Source organism: Haliaeetus leucocephalus, unplaced genomic scaffold (genome assembly GCF_000737465.1).
Source record: "Haliaeetus leucocephalus isolate CR32 unplaced genomic scaffold, Haliaeetus_leucocephalus-4.0 Scaffold819, whole genome shotgun sequence".
Classification (NCBI taxonomy): Eukaryota; Metazoa; Chordata; class Aves; order Accipitriformes; family Accipitridae; genus Haliaeetus; species Haliaeetus leucocephalus.
In genome coordinates this window covers 3,294,690-3,306,849 of record NW_010973255.1, presented here as the reverse complement: position 1 = coordinate 3,306,849, position 12,160 = coordinate 3,294,690, and the positions used below count along the sequence as shown (strand labels likewise).

The 12,160-nt window shown below is 37.3% G+C and overlaps 1 protein-coding gene across 1 annotated transcript in view; it reads right to left on the bottom strand.

The window, feature by feature from the left end:
* The window catches only part of SYNE1 (spectrin repeat containing, nuclear envelope 1), a 250,787-nt gene that overhangs the window by 129,307 nt on the left and 109,320 nt on the right, over window positions 1–12,160 (bottom strand). Inside the window, exons 64-72 of the mRNA XM_010581892.1 lie at window positions 11,722–11,877; window positions 10,876–11,046; window positions 9,780–10,106; window positions 8,311–8,463; window positions 6,824–6,991; window positions 5,622–5,798; window positions 4,602–4,748; window positions 3,186–3,311; window positions 1,475–1,651 (exon numbers count right to left, since the gene is read on the bottom strand). Coding sequence (XP_010580194.1) covers window positions 1,475–1,651; window positions 3,186–3,311; window positions 4,602–4,748; window positions 5,622–5,798; window positions 6,824–6,991; window positions 8,311–8,463; window positions 9,780–10,106; window positions 10,876–11,046; window positions 11,722–11,877 — 1,602 coding nt within the window. The remainder of the gene's footprint in view (window positions 1–1,474; window positions 1,652–3,185; window positions 3,312–4,601; window positions 4,749–5,621; window positions 5,799–6,823; window positions 6,992–8,310; window positions 8,464–9,779; window positions 10,107–10,875; window positions 11,047–11,721; window positions 11,878–12,160) is intronic.

Below are 12,160 nucleotides of genomic sequence, written 5' to 3'. Positions count from 1 at the left end.
AGTCTGGGTGTCACGAGAATTCATTTCACCAGGATTGTTTCTAGATCATTTTTTCCTTTTCCTTTTTCATTAGAGACTAAAAATAAGAAGCAGAGTCCATGAGTCAGTGAGCCCCCACATCCATACTTTGTTTTGTTCCTACTTCTATAATAGCGGCCATTATCACTATCGTTATTGAAACAAAGAATGATTATCTAGGTATGATTGCTATTGGAGCTTTAAATTCCAGTAAATAAGAGTCCATCTGCATACACATTTCTTACTGAATAAGAAGTCACAGAGAACCCCCAAAAAAGAATATACAATATACTGACAACTAAAACCAACCAAATATTTTTCAACACTTGCTCACTGTCCAGGGTAAATATAATCTTTTCCCAAACTCTAGTTCCAATAACTGTAACTAAACAGCCATGCCCAGCTCCAACGCTTTCCTGGGATGATGCGTTTTCGCTGAGGGCTGGTAGGGGTTCTGCAGAAGAGATGTTACTGCCCAGCTCTGCCTCATTCCTCTTTGTGACTGCTTCAAATGGAGCTAGGCATCTTCCTTTACCAGGGCAAATTCAAGGAAAAAATACATATTGTGCCACATATGACAGCTGAGCAGGTGCCTGCCTTTCCTAATAATCCCAAGTTCCTGACTGAAATAGTGAAGAAATACAGACTCCTGCTTCTTCCTGGACTCTAATGATAGCTAGTGTAACAGCTTTCAGTCCACATTGTGCTGAGGAATCTTCAAGGGCTATGACTTTGTTAAAACACTTGTGTAGAGCAGACATGAAGAGGAAGCACTGTTTACTTTTCACCTAACTCCTGGCATATCAGGAAAAGAATACAAGTGAAGTCTAGACCAAAAATGCAAACCCCAAGCATTTCATCATTTAATAAAGAAAAAAATCTGTTTTCCTATTTCTTCTTGTTACTTTACTGATGTTTGTGATGTGTGCAGAATAACCATAAAAATTCTCTCTTCTGCAATGAGTAAGAATGAGTGAAGATCTGAAGGCACTTCTCTCATTATTTAGGGTAAATTAAATTGGGTTTCTATCATACCTATTCTCCAGTAGTTTTCAGAGTCCAGCAGCACTGAATAGTTTCCTAGACTAATTTTGAAAGAGATCTAAATAATTCAGAAGTATTGAAATCAAAGAACTTAAGCACAAGTTGCAGATCTTATCTTCAGGTCCACTGTGATCAGCAATTAGCCTATTAAAAGTGAAGACAAATCAGAACAGTAGGCTGAAAATTGTCTACTGTTAAAAAAACAAAGCCAGAAAAATATTAAAGTACAGTGTTTTGCTTTCTGTGTCACCCTGTAGCATCATTAAGGGAACACTTTTTCCTCTGTCTTCTCTGCTCTTACTTTGAATATATTAGCAATTGTATGCAATATGTGCATATAACACGAATTATAATATCAGCCAAAGGATGAACTTCTTCCTTACCTTCTGTTCTTAACCCAAAGTCTCCTTACCTTAACCTGGAGTACCATATTCTGGGCAATATTCAGCTCCAACTCTGCCCGCCTCCTTTTCAAATTCTGTAGTTGTTGATCTGCATCCTGGAAATATATCCAGAGCTCAGCCTTCATTTGTTTGATCTCTTCCCAACCTTGAGCCAAATACTGTGAGTGCATTATCTGTTGCTCAATCTAGAAGAAAAGAAATGGAAGGGAGTAGGAATGCTTTAATGCATCTATTTTTGGAGAATGGAGGATGAATACCATTCTTCATCTGAGCACAATACTGTACTAAAGCAAATTTCAGCACTAGATTCTGAAGGGGCTAATAATATCCATAAAAAGAGTCTTAACCTTCAAAAGTCATAAAAATCAGACCTATCAAAGGAAAGCTGTGGAGAAAAAAAAAAAAAAAAAAAGAAAGAATTATCGATCACCCTTGAGAGAAGCAAGTATATTTATGAGTGTGTGTATTTCAAAGTGTTCTCGGTCTTCTGTTAAAGCTTAAATTAACTGTATAATTAAGTCTATTGCATGCTAAGAATATTGCTGGACTGTGCCCTACATGCCTTCACAATGACCAAATAAAAGCTTAAACTAAACACTTTCATTTAATTTGCTTAGCCCAGTTATTTTGCTTACATGCCTTTAGTAAAATGCCAATAAGAAGAATGCTTACTGGATCTGAGCCCATCAGTCACCTTAAACCAATAGTCACACAGCTTCTTTTGCTCCAAGTACAGTAGCAGGGCGCCTTTAAGGTTTAGACACTCAACCAGCTTAATATATCGCAGCACTGTACTGTCTGTGATTCCTTAAAAATATTTCGCTGCTTTATATGTAAAAGGATAATCTTCTTCTGATGTTTGGGATGCTTTTTAGCTATTCAATATTTGGACTGCCATTTGTTTATGGACTACTTGGATTTATAGAATTTGCTTCTCTGGTATGGAATACTATTACTATATCTATTAGATTTTTACTCTTGGTAGAAGTAGTTTCAGAAGTTTGGTTGTGTGTGTATGTGAAACTAAGTTTTTCATATTCACAACAGGAATGTTCATAATGTTTCTTTTCTAATAACTTATGTTTATAATTTTATTCTAAAACCAAGCATTAAGCTACTTTCAAATTTAAAATTGAGGTACACTTCTATAAATAAATATGCTGAAATAGATGCACTCTGAGTTATGAAATGAATCATCATAAAATATGATTACTATAATTAATATATTAGTATACCCTAATAAGAACATGAGTCTACTGTTGAATAAATAATAACAGTAAAATATGTCTAAGCTTTAATAAAACACAGAAAAGAACAGATTGAATTGTATTTTATGGAAACAAGTAATTTGGATCAGGTTTTCTTCCACAGAATGTTATTTGTGTGGCTTTAGACCAACATCTTGTAACATTGCCTAAGTACCTTTAGCAACCTTTCTCATGTGTATTTGCATTACTACCAGGATGGAAATGTGTTGATTTAATAAAAAATAAAATTAATAATAATAATAATAATAATAATAAAAACAAAAACAAAAAAAACCCAAAACCAAAAACCAAACCAGAAAGAGAAAACTATTTCTAAAGGAAATACTTAAGATGAAAGTAAGAAGACATTTCTTTAAACCATTACCCAATATGACCTTTTCAAAAGAGGACAAATCAAGGCAGTTAAAGCTCTAAATAGGATTAAAAGCAGGTTGTTGTGGTTATCTTGTACCGTATGTTTTGTTTGTTGAATATCTGTTGCTGTACTCTTCACTGTGGCATCTGACAGATCACACATGGAGCACAGAAGATCCAGGTATGTATTGGCCTGCTCCTGCAGAGCCCGGAAATGTTTTACCTGAGGGAAGACAATCCTCAAATAAACTCTGAGAATGTGGAAATAATCTCTTATTTTATTACAGTCTTGCATTTTAGTATTTTTACTTTAACTTATTATTTCCAAAAGATGAAACACAGAGATACACTATTTTATTAGGTAAGTCTGCTCTGTCATAGTTATGGAAAAGAGTAACTCTTAAAAACTTGATTATCATCCAATTATCAAAGCACTTGGTGACATATGCATTACCTAGATTATGTCTTTATAAATAAAGTGTTGGATGGATACACACAGTTTCAACAAGGTGACTTACTTTCCCAAGGTGAATGGGAAGCAGGGCTTTATCCAATTATTAATGTGTCATGTCCCTATACCTATAAAATTCTCCAGTGTCTGATAGATCATGGGGAATCCAGCCCAGTGGCACAACACACTTTCCAACATATTCCGAAACCCTTCCAATGTCCCCAATATCTATGACTGCCAAGACCAGACAACATGATGCTGTTGAGGTTTCTTGCTCTTGACATTGCCCGTAGGAGCTCACCTCTCCCTATGAGCTTTCCTCATCCCAAAAGAAAATGAGGACTCTGCTCTCCTCACCTGTGTGCTGCAGTTCTGCATGTCTCTGGGAAGGTGCTGCCCTGCTGGCCCCACAGTCACCCCCTGCTCCTCCCGCCCCTGCAGAGCTGCCATCTGTAGTATTTCAAGGTCTCTACTAAGCCACATGGTGGTTGAGACAGCCCTGAATTCCAACATTTTTTAGTAGGATACCAGTTTAATTTGAAATCAAGGTACAAATCCAATGTAAAATACATTGAGTTACTAAGAATAATCAAGAAGCAAAGAAACCATTCTTAATGGCTAATGTGGGCTAGAGGCAGTTCTATGCTCTCAGGCTGAAAAATTGTTTTAATTGCCTGCTAACAGACTCTGTGTCCATGGTACTATGAAACCAGGTCTCATATAGGAACATTAGTAGACAGATCGGCAGTTGGACAAGCAGAAAGACACAACCTCTCTGCTAAACACACCTGTGGAGTATCTGAGCAGTTTTATCTAATTAGCCAACTTTTTTCAGGTAACATATTTCTAAGCATTAAGCAGAGCTAGCAAAAGCCCTGTGTGATTTTTCATCTATGGTTATTTTTCACTCAAGATATTCCTTTCAGAGCTGGGAATAAACAATGAGGCTACACAGCCCTCTAAGAAGGTCACACAGAGTATCTAATTTCTATTAATATAAAGCTCTTACCTGAACTCACCTTATTAAGGATAACTGAGCATTTTCAAGTACTGAACTTTTACCTGTTTAACTGCATCTGCCAGGCTGAAAGGCAGCCAGGTAGTTGGCTTTAGCTCTGACTGCACCGTAGACAGCCAAGTCTGGCACTGTTGTAGGGTATCCTGATGATTAACATGCTTCTGGAGTTCATGTTCCAAACTCTGGTACACCTAAAATAAACGTTTTGTAAGGTCATCACATTTTCAAACACCACTGTTGGCTCTGTTCTCCCTCCTTGAAAACTGCAAATAAAACAAATTATTAAACTGTGGTTATTTTAGCCCTTGTACATAAAAGTACCAAGGGTTGAAAGCTCCTTAAGCTCTCACTGCATCTTGCTAATTTGTGGAGAAGATGGACAATATCTAAGGCACAGCTTCTGGAAAGAAAAAATAAAGATGCAAATGAAGAGTATTGTCTCTTATTTCTGTATTCTTGTTCAACATTTTGCCAGTGACCTAGTATGAGGTTTTACCTACCTCTACAAATCTTACTGACTATGAAGTCTACTTGGGGGCGGGGGGAGGGGAGTCAGAGGGGGGTGTTTTGTTTGGGTTTTGGGGGGGTTTGAGGTTGTTGGGGGGGGCGTTGTTTGGTTTGGTTTTGGGTTTTTTTTAGACTATGCTGACTTGATCTCCTAATTGGATTAACATAATGACCCAGCTAGCCCTTCTTAACTGTATATTCTGTTTTTACTAAGAGAGACAGTATTTCCTAGCACATCATTAAGACCCTTTATGTACTTATGCAAACTACTGACACCAGGAGTGCAATTTGCTCCCTAGTTTTTTAAGTAGGAATAGTTCTAATTTCTTTCCTGCAGCTGCTCAGAAACTAGCATAACATGAAAATAGTGAGGGTGTGGAGAGATTAATTTACGAACTGATAGGCAGCTAGTTTTGCTGGCTGCAAGGCAACATTTGGATCACAAGGAATTCAACTGTAGCACAGTAATGATGAAGAGCTACACCTGTAACCTCAATTTAGATGGAAACAGTAGAGAGAGTTAAATGGCATAAAAACATTTTTGAAACAGGACTTACTCTTTGGGCTGTGCTACATATGGCAGAATAGCTGTCCTTTGTCCCCTGAAGATGGCTTTGTATGTTTTGCTTAAATTTTGCTTGAAGATGTTCTGTGCATTGATTGATCAAGTAATCGCCTTTACTCTTAAGGCTGTTCAAACGATCTTCAAATCCTGCAATTTCTTCCATGATAGCCTGAGAAATAGATAAAATACTTTTGAAGAAATATTTTAAACTTAAAACATGATCTGCATCACAGCTTTTTAAATAAGCTTCGCTCCCCACAACACACTTCGACTTCAGATTCAGAAAAAAGTTTTCAGACGTGTATTGTTATAGTCAAGCTATTAGAGTGTATATTCATTCTAAAACCATTGTCAAAAGTCTGTACATAGATATCCCACAGAAACATCAGCAGCACTCTCATAATGTGTAAACATTACATGCTTATGCCACAGGACCACCTGTAATTTTCCTTTGTCACATGCTCTCCAGGGCTCCACCAACTTGTGTCTAGTAATGAGGATTAAATCTGATGCTGAATTGTACCTTATTCCATAAGCTCTTCCACTGTAGACAGTTCTTTCCATTGACTTTGGTGGAGCCAAATTTTTATCTAAGGAGGTTACTTGAAGAGTAACACACCAATCACATTGAGTTATAAGATTTCAATATGTGCCCTTGGGAACTCAGTTTCAGGGAATGGTAGGGAGGGTTGGATTTTGCTTTCTTTTATCTTCTAGAAAGCATCAACTATCAATGTGGTGAATGATTATCATTAACAGCAACCATAAAAATACCTTGAATAAAGGCAATGGAGGAAATGTTACAAACTAATAGACGGGAAAAAAAAATTGAAAATTAATTTATTTATTTTTTAATCCTTAAAAGTGCCAGAGCAAAAAAAATGCCTTAGCAGTAAAATGACCCTAATCTGCTTTTTGTGGCCTATTTCCTGGGACATTTCAGCAAAAGCCTAACACAGAATTCAGACCAGTGTACAACAAAGCACTTGTGCAGATGCAGTATCATCCAAAACCAGTGCTAACAACAAGGCAGATTTATAAACTACATTAATGACACTCATGCTTATTTACATAGCAGTAAGAGGAATAAAACAGGTGAATGACAAAACTAGAGCTCTGGAGTGGAGACAGAGAAGCAAAGAAGAAAAATTCTATTTTACCAGACAAAGGAAGTTTACCCAATAGCAAACCCACCTTGTGGTTAGCTAGTTGCTGAGTGATTACTTCAAGATTGTTACTCTCCATGAGATCAGGGCTGACCAGCCTACTGGACATATGTAATAACCATTTCTCCCCTTCTTGCAAATCACTATTGTAATCCTCATGTTCTTTTACTCTCACCTCTAAGGTTTCAACGTATGCCTGCAGGTCCACAATAACCAAGATTAAATATTCAGGTAATTACAAGAATAAAAAACAAAACAAAACAAAAAAAAGCCACAAAACCCCAAACAAAAACAAGCACCAAACCAAAAACCACCAAGAGTTTGAAAGCATAGTAAGAGAGTTATCTTCTAAATTTATATTCCTGTGAGGCACTCTCACATGATTAGACTGTTAAGGAAGACATCAAAGGGATTACTTGTGTGAATAAACTCTGCGGTACTGAGCAGTACTTTCACTCCAGATGAAATGCCATACTTTGAAGAGTGAGGAAAACACTGAGGTTCTCCTTACTTTAAGAAAAGGAACATTGTCAACTTGACATTAAGTTCACTTAAAAAGTTATTACATGCTCTCCGAGAGACTGCACATGACCTACCAAATGTTATGGTTGGGTCCCTGCTGCTTATAGCCTTTGCACGTACATATTGCCTGTGATTGTGGTAGGCAAATAAAGAATGTACACATGGAGTTAAAATGTATTTATTCTTTTTAAGAAAGATTTTTCATACGCTTCTCTACATTTAAGTCATCAACATTATAAGTAATGCAACAGATACCAGTTTTGTGGTATAGATCAGAGAAATGTCTGTAAATTAAAAATCAACTGTGAAAAAATAAAATCATCTGCTATTAGTGGATGGATTGGCAATTAAATATACTTAGGTCAAACATAAGTACTAACATAGTTTGCAGAGCTTATCCTTGTTAGGAGTATAACCTATTAAAAGCTTTAGGAATAATCATACTTTAGGACACATTTAGAAGTATTAGATCTTTCAAAGTACTACAGACATGTGGACTAATGAATCAATGTTAATTAATAATGCCCTTGCTCAATTAAATTATATCCATCTTGCAGTTCATTTTCTCCAGCAACTTCCATTTAACAACTCAACTAGATTAAACAGGGTTTGTGCAAGATCTAGCAGAAACAAGAGACAAAATGGTATAATTTAAAGGCATCTGTCCCTTCAAGAAATAATGTATTTAGCAATCCATTCAAAGAAATTAAAAATAGTAGCAAGAGTACAAACTAGTCACTGATATATTATTTCCCCTCAGTGCTACAAAGATTTCACCTGCCACACTCAAAATTCATTTCAGCTACTCGTTAGATGTATTTATGTAGAAATTCTTCCCATATTCAAGAATATTCCCCACCTCCAAGAAATTAAATCTAACTGGCTCTGTGTACAGGGTGTAACATGACAACATGAAACAAATAGCAGCTTCTTAAAGAGGGAAAAAAATACAGCAAATTGAAAGAACCTAGAGTTTTCTTCCTGACTTTTTACCTTAGTTGTGCTGCAGAGTTCCTGATAACTCCTCTGAAGGTCTTGAATGTTGTTCTTCAGAGTCATGTCATTCACCAGATCAAAAAGTGCTTCTCCCTTTTCGATCACTGATTTTATTGAAGGCTCATGGGACAGAACAGTCTGCTGTATGGACTACAACACAAGCAAGAATTAAAATAAATCTATTGAACACTGAAGATCTATTTCACTAACTTCTCTTTGGTCTGAAGTACAGGCTTCTATCATGGTATATATCATCCTTTCCAGATGAGAAGAGCTTTGCTACCAGTACAGGACTATGTTTGTCAGCCATGCCCTGAGACAACAACTTTGCGGGCACCTAAAGGCAATTGCTCCTTTAGTGAGTGGCTAGTAGCACGGCTAATAACCTGGAGCTGGTGAAGGAAAGGGAGTTAATATGTGTCAAGGGGCAAGTGCTAGGGGTAAAACTTTCTCAGAGGAACAAATTCTGCAAATAGGTGGGGAAGTATCACCAAAGCCATCCCCTTAATGGGATAGTATGCAGACGAGTGTATACCACTGTGCTCTCAGGAGTATACTGATCCGCTGTGTCATTGTGCTCCAACAGCATGGCACATGCCAGCATCTATCAAATGACGGTGAGATGCCAGCTCCCCAAATGTGTAGAAAGCAAGCACACAGCTATGACATATGGCTTTGAGTACTGAAGCTGATGAGGGGTAGTGGGCAGTTTCAGAGAGAAAGCTTGGATGCTCTGCGGGTACTGCTCGGCAATAGCCAAAACATTGGTTTGTTAGCAACACTTTTAGCCACAAATGTAAAGCACAGCATTATATGGGTTGCTATGAGGAGATTTAGCTCCATCACAGCCAGACCCAGTACACATCTCATGAAACACCTGTAATCCTGAAGTATTTTACAAAAACATCATTAAGAGAAGCAATGAGGCTTGTTGTCAATTTTTTCTACTCATTTTTACAACTGGGGAAAAAAAACCCCACCCAACCATGACTTCATTAAAATCCTAACTAAAAACAGAGGAGGCCATAGCAGCTGGCTGTCTTAGATGTTAGTTGAGCTGGGACATCCAGCTTTAACCAGAAAGCTGATTAAGCCAATGCAAACAGAGGCAATTGTTTGCAGTGAAGACCAATTGATTTCTATCCTTGCTTAAACAGCAGTTAACTCTGTTGATATCAATGGAATTACTCATATGTGTACTCATAAAAGAGTTTTGCTCCATAACAGGAAATTTTCAGATGTGGAAGCCTTATTAGGACATCCACATTTCAAATCCAGGTGCCCATTCTGTTTCATTGATGGAGGTACCATGCATGTTTTCACTTTGATGTTGATTTGGACATCCAGGCCAGAGACACCTCACACATCTATTGGGGAAACTTGAACAGACACCTGGATCAGAGGATTTATTGTGAGTCACTAGGTCAAAATTGACTTGATAGTACAATGATATAACCCTTTTTTACCTTGTATTTGGACAACTGGGCCTTCTTCTCATAGAGCTCGCTCTTTGGCTCCGCTGGAGCACGTAACATGGCTTGGTACTCCGTGACCCACTGAGTCTGTGTCTTGTACTTGTCTGAGAACTCCTTCGCCAACTGAAGGCACTTCTCCGAAGTCATGTGCTCTTTCCTGATGGAGCCAGCCAGCTCTTCAAGCTGTTCCACGTGATCTCCAATTTCTTTTCTTAACTGATCAACTTCATTTTCTTCCATGTACTTTATGGCTCGCTCCCCCTTCTCACGGGCGGATTTCAGTAGACTGTGCCCTATGTCCATATCACTCAGTAGCAGCTGTGAAGGAAGTGTTGGTTAACAGAAAACATATGCAAGCTCTCGCCTTTTTTTTTTTTTTTCAGTCATTATAGTTCTATTATCAGTAAGAGGCTAATGAATTTTTTTAATTTATTTTGCTAAGGACACAGAAGGAATTGCTAGGGAAATTGAATGGACTTTTCATTAAAAAGTTGCCCAGAGTTAAGGTGTGGTAAACTAGAAGGAAGCAGAAAAAGCAAATACTTCTGTTCTGCACTGGGCTTGTGAAGATAAACACAGAAACTGAGGACTATCAGGAGCGGGTTCGTACTCCAAATTCTGAAATAGATGAAAGTTTTCCCTTAGTGTATTATGTTTAAGCTGCGGGACATATGAAGAACTCCTCTGTAACTCTGAGATGAAATGTGAGTTTTACTACTGAGTTATTTCAATGAAGAGAAATAGGAAGCACTTCTTGCCACAGTGCACACTGGTATAAAATATACATGACAGGATGACTTGCAAGGGGAATTTATTTTAAGTTTTAACTTAAAGCAAGACACATACAAACATGCCTTATGGAAGGATAGGATTATATTATTTAGGACTATTCATAACCTTAAGAACCAAACTGTGATCTAATGTGTATGTGACTTGAGAACAGAAAGTTTTATACTGGGTGATCTTTATCCTATTAGCTTCTCTGGGCAAGGTGAAGTCAGAATTTTGAGCAGCTATTAAGACGTGTGTTAAAATAGAATCTCTTTTTGGTGAACAGAAACAAAAACTGCATTCAAGAAAGCTGTACCTCTAGTTTCTGCACTTTTTTCTCCATTGCTGTTTTATCAACCACGTCAAACTTGGTGATCACATTTCTGAAGTTCCTGTTAGTAGCTCCGTACCAATCTGTGTAAGCACTAAAAGCCAATTCTGACTCCTCCATACAGCGTATTTCTTCTTCCAGAAACTTTATTTGCTCCTTCAAACAAATACGGAGGGTAGGGGGAAGAAACAAGAACCACCCAGATGTTTATCATTGCTTTTGGCTAAAGATAGCAAAACCTGATGTACTAAGATTAAACACATAGGTTTCGAGTTCTTTCATATCTGGTGGATAATTTTCACTGAGGTCTTGTCAGGGTGTGCACATAGTAATCACTAATGTTAAAACTGAGTTAATACTAAACACTGAAAAGGTACTTATATTTTGAAAGTTGAATTGTGACTTGTGATTATGGTACTATGAGACACTTACTACTTAAAGTGACCTGAACACTGTACCTTATCAATTCCAAATTTCCCTGTACCTATATGTTTCAGGTAACCTGGAAACATTTCTCTAGAGGTTGTTTAGCATTCAAACATACTGAATTCTGAATTTCTCTCCTGCAACTGCCAAAAAAGACAGTAACAACATCTGATTAATACTGAATATCTCTGAAAGGGCATTATCCCAATTATGGTTCTCTAATACATTTAGTCCAATGAAATCTGCACGTATGTTTGTGTATATATATGAATATATGTGAACATTATATTACTGAGTCTACAGTAATGAATAAACTCTGATAAAGTCTAATTACAAAAGTCTGTTTACATTTGCTTCTTAACTGACAATTTATGATGTTACAATGAATTAATTTTCAGTACTTACCAAGACATGAAGAAGAAGAGTTTGGTAGCGAGATGTAAGCTGCGTAGCCTGGCTTCCTGTTCTACTTGCAGTGAGACTTTCCTCTAGTATTTGCTGAGCCAATACCCCAACTTCCTCCACATCATCTTTGTAGACTGTAATTTCTTCATGCCACTTCTGTGACAAAGACATTATCCAGCTTATATGACTGATTCAAACATCTTAAACACAGCAGGAATTTATTTGTAACTAAGTCCGGAAATCATTGAAAAGGAAAACAAATACATGGTTGTAAACATGGATTTACAACAGGAAAATGAAATGGAATCTGATGAAGGTTAATGTAATGAACATGGTGGAAGTTCTATCATACCATATGGACTGCATTTCATTACAATAGAGTCAATAGTTTGTTCCCCCCCCCCCCCCACAAAAAAAAAAAAAACCCACCAGAAATGCG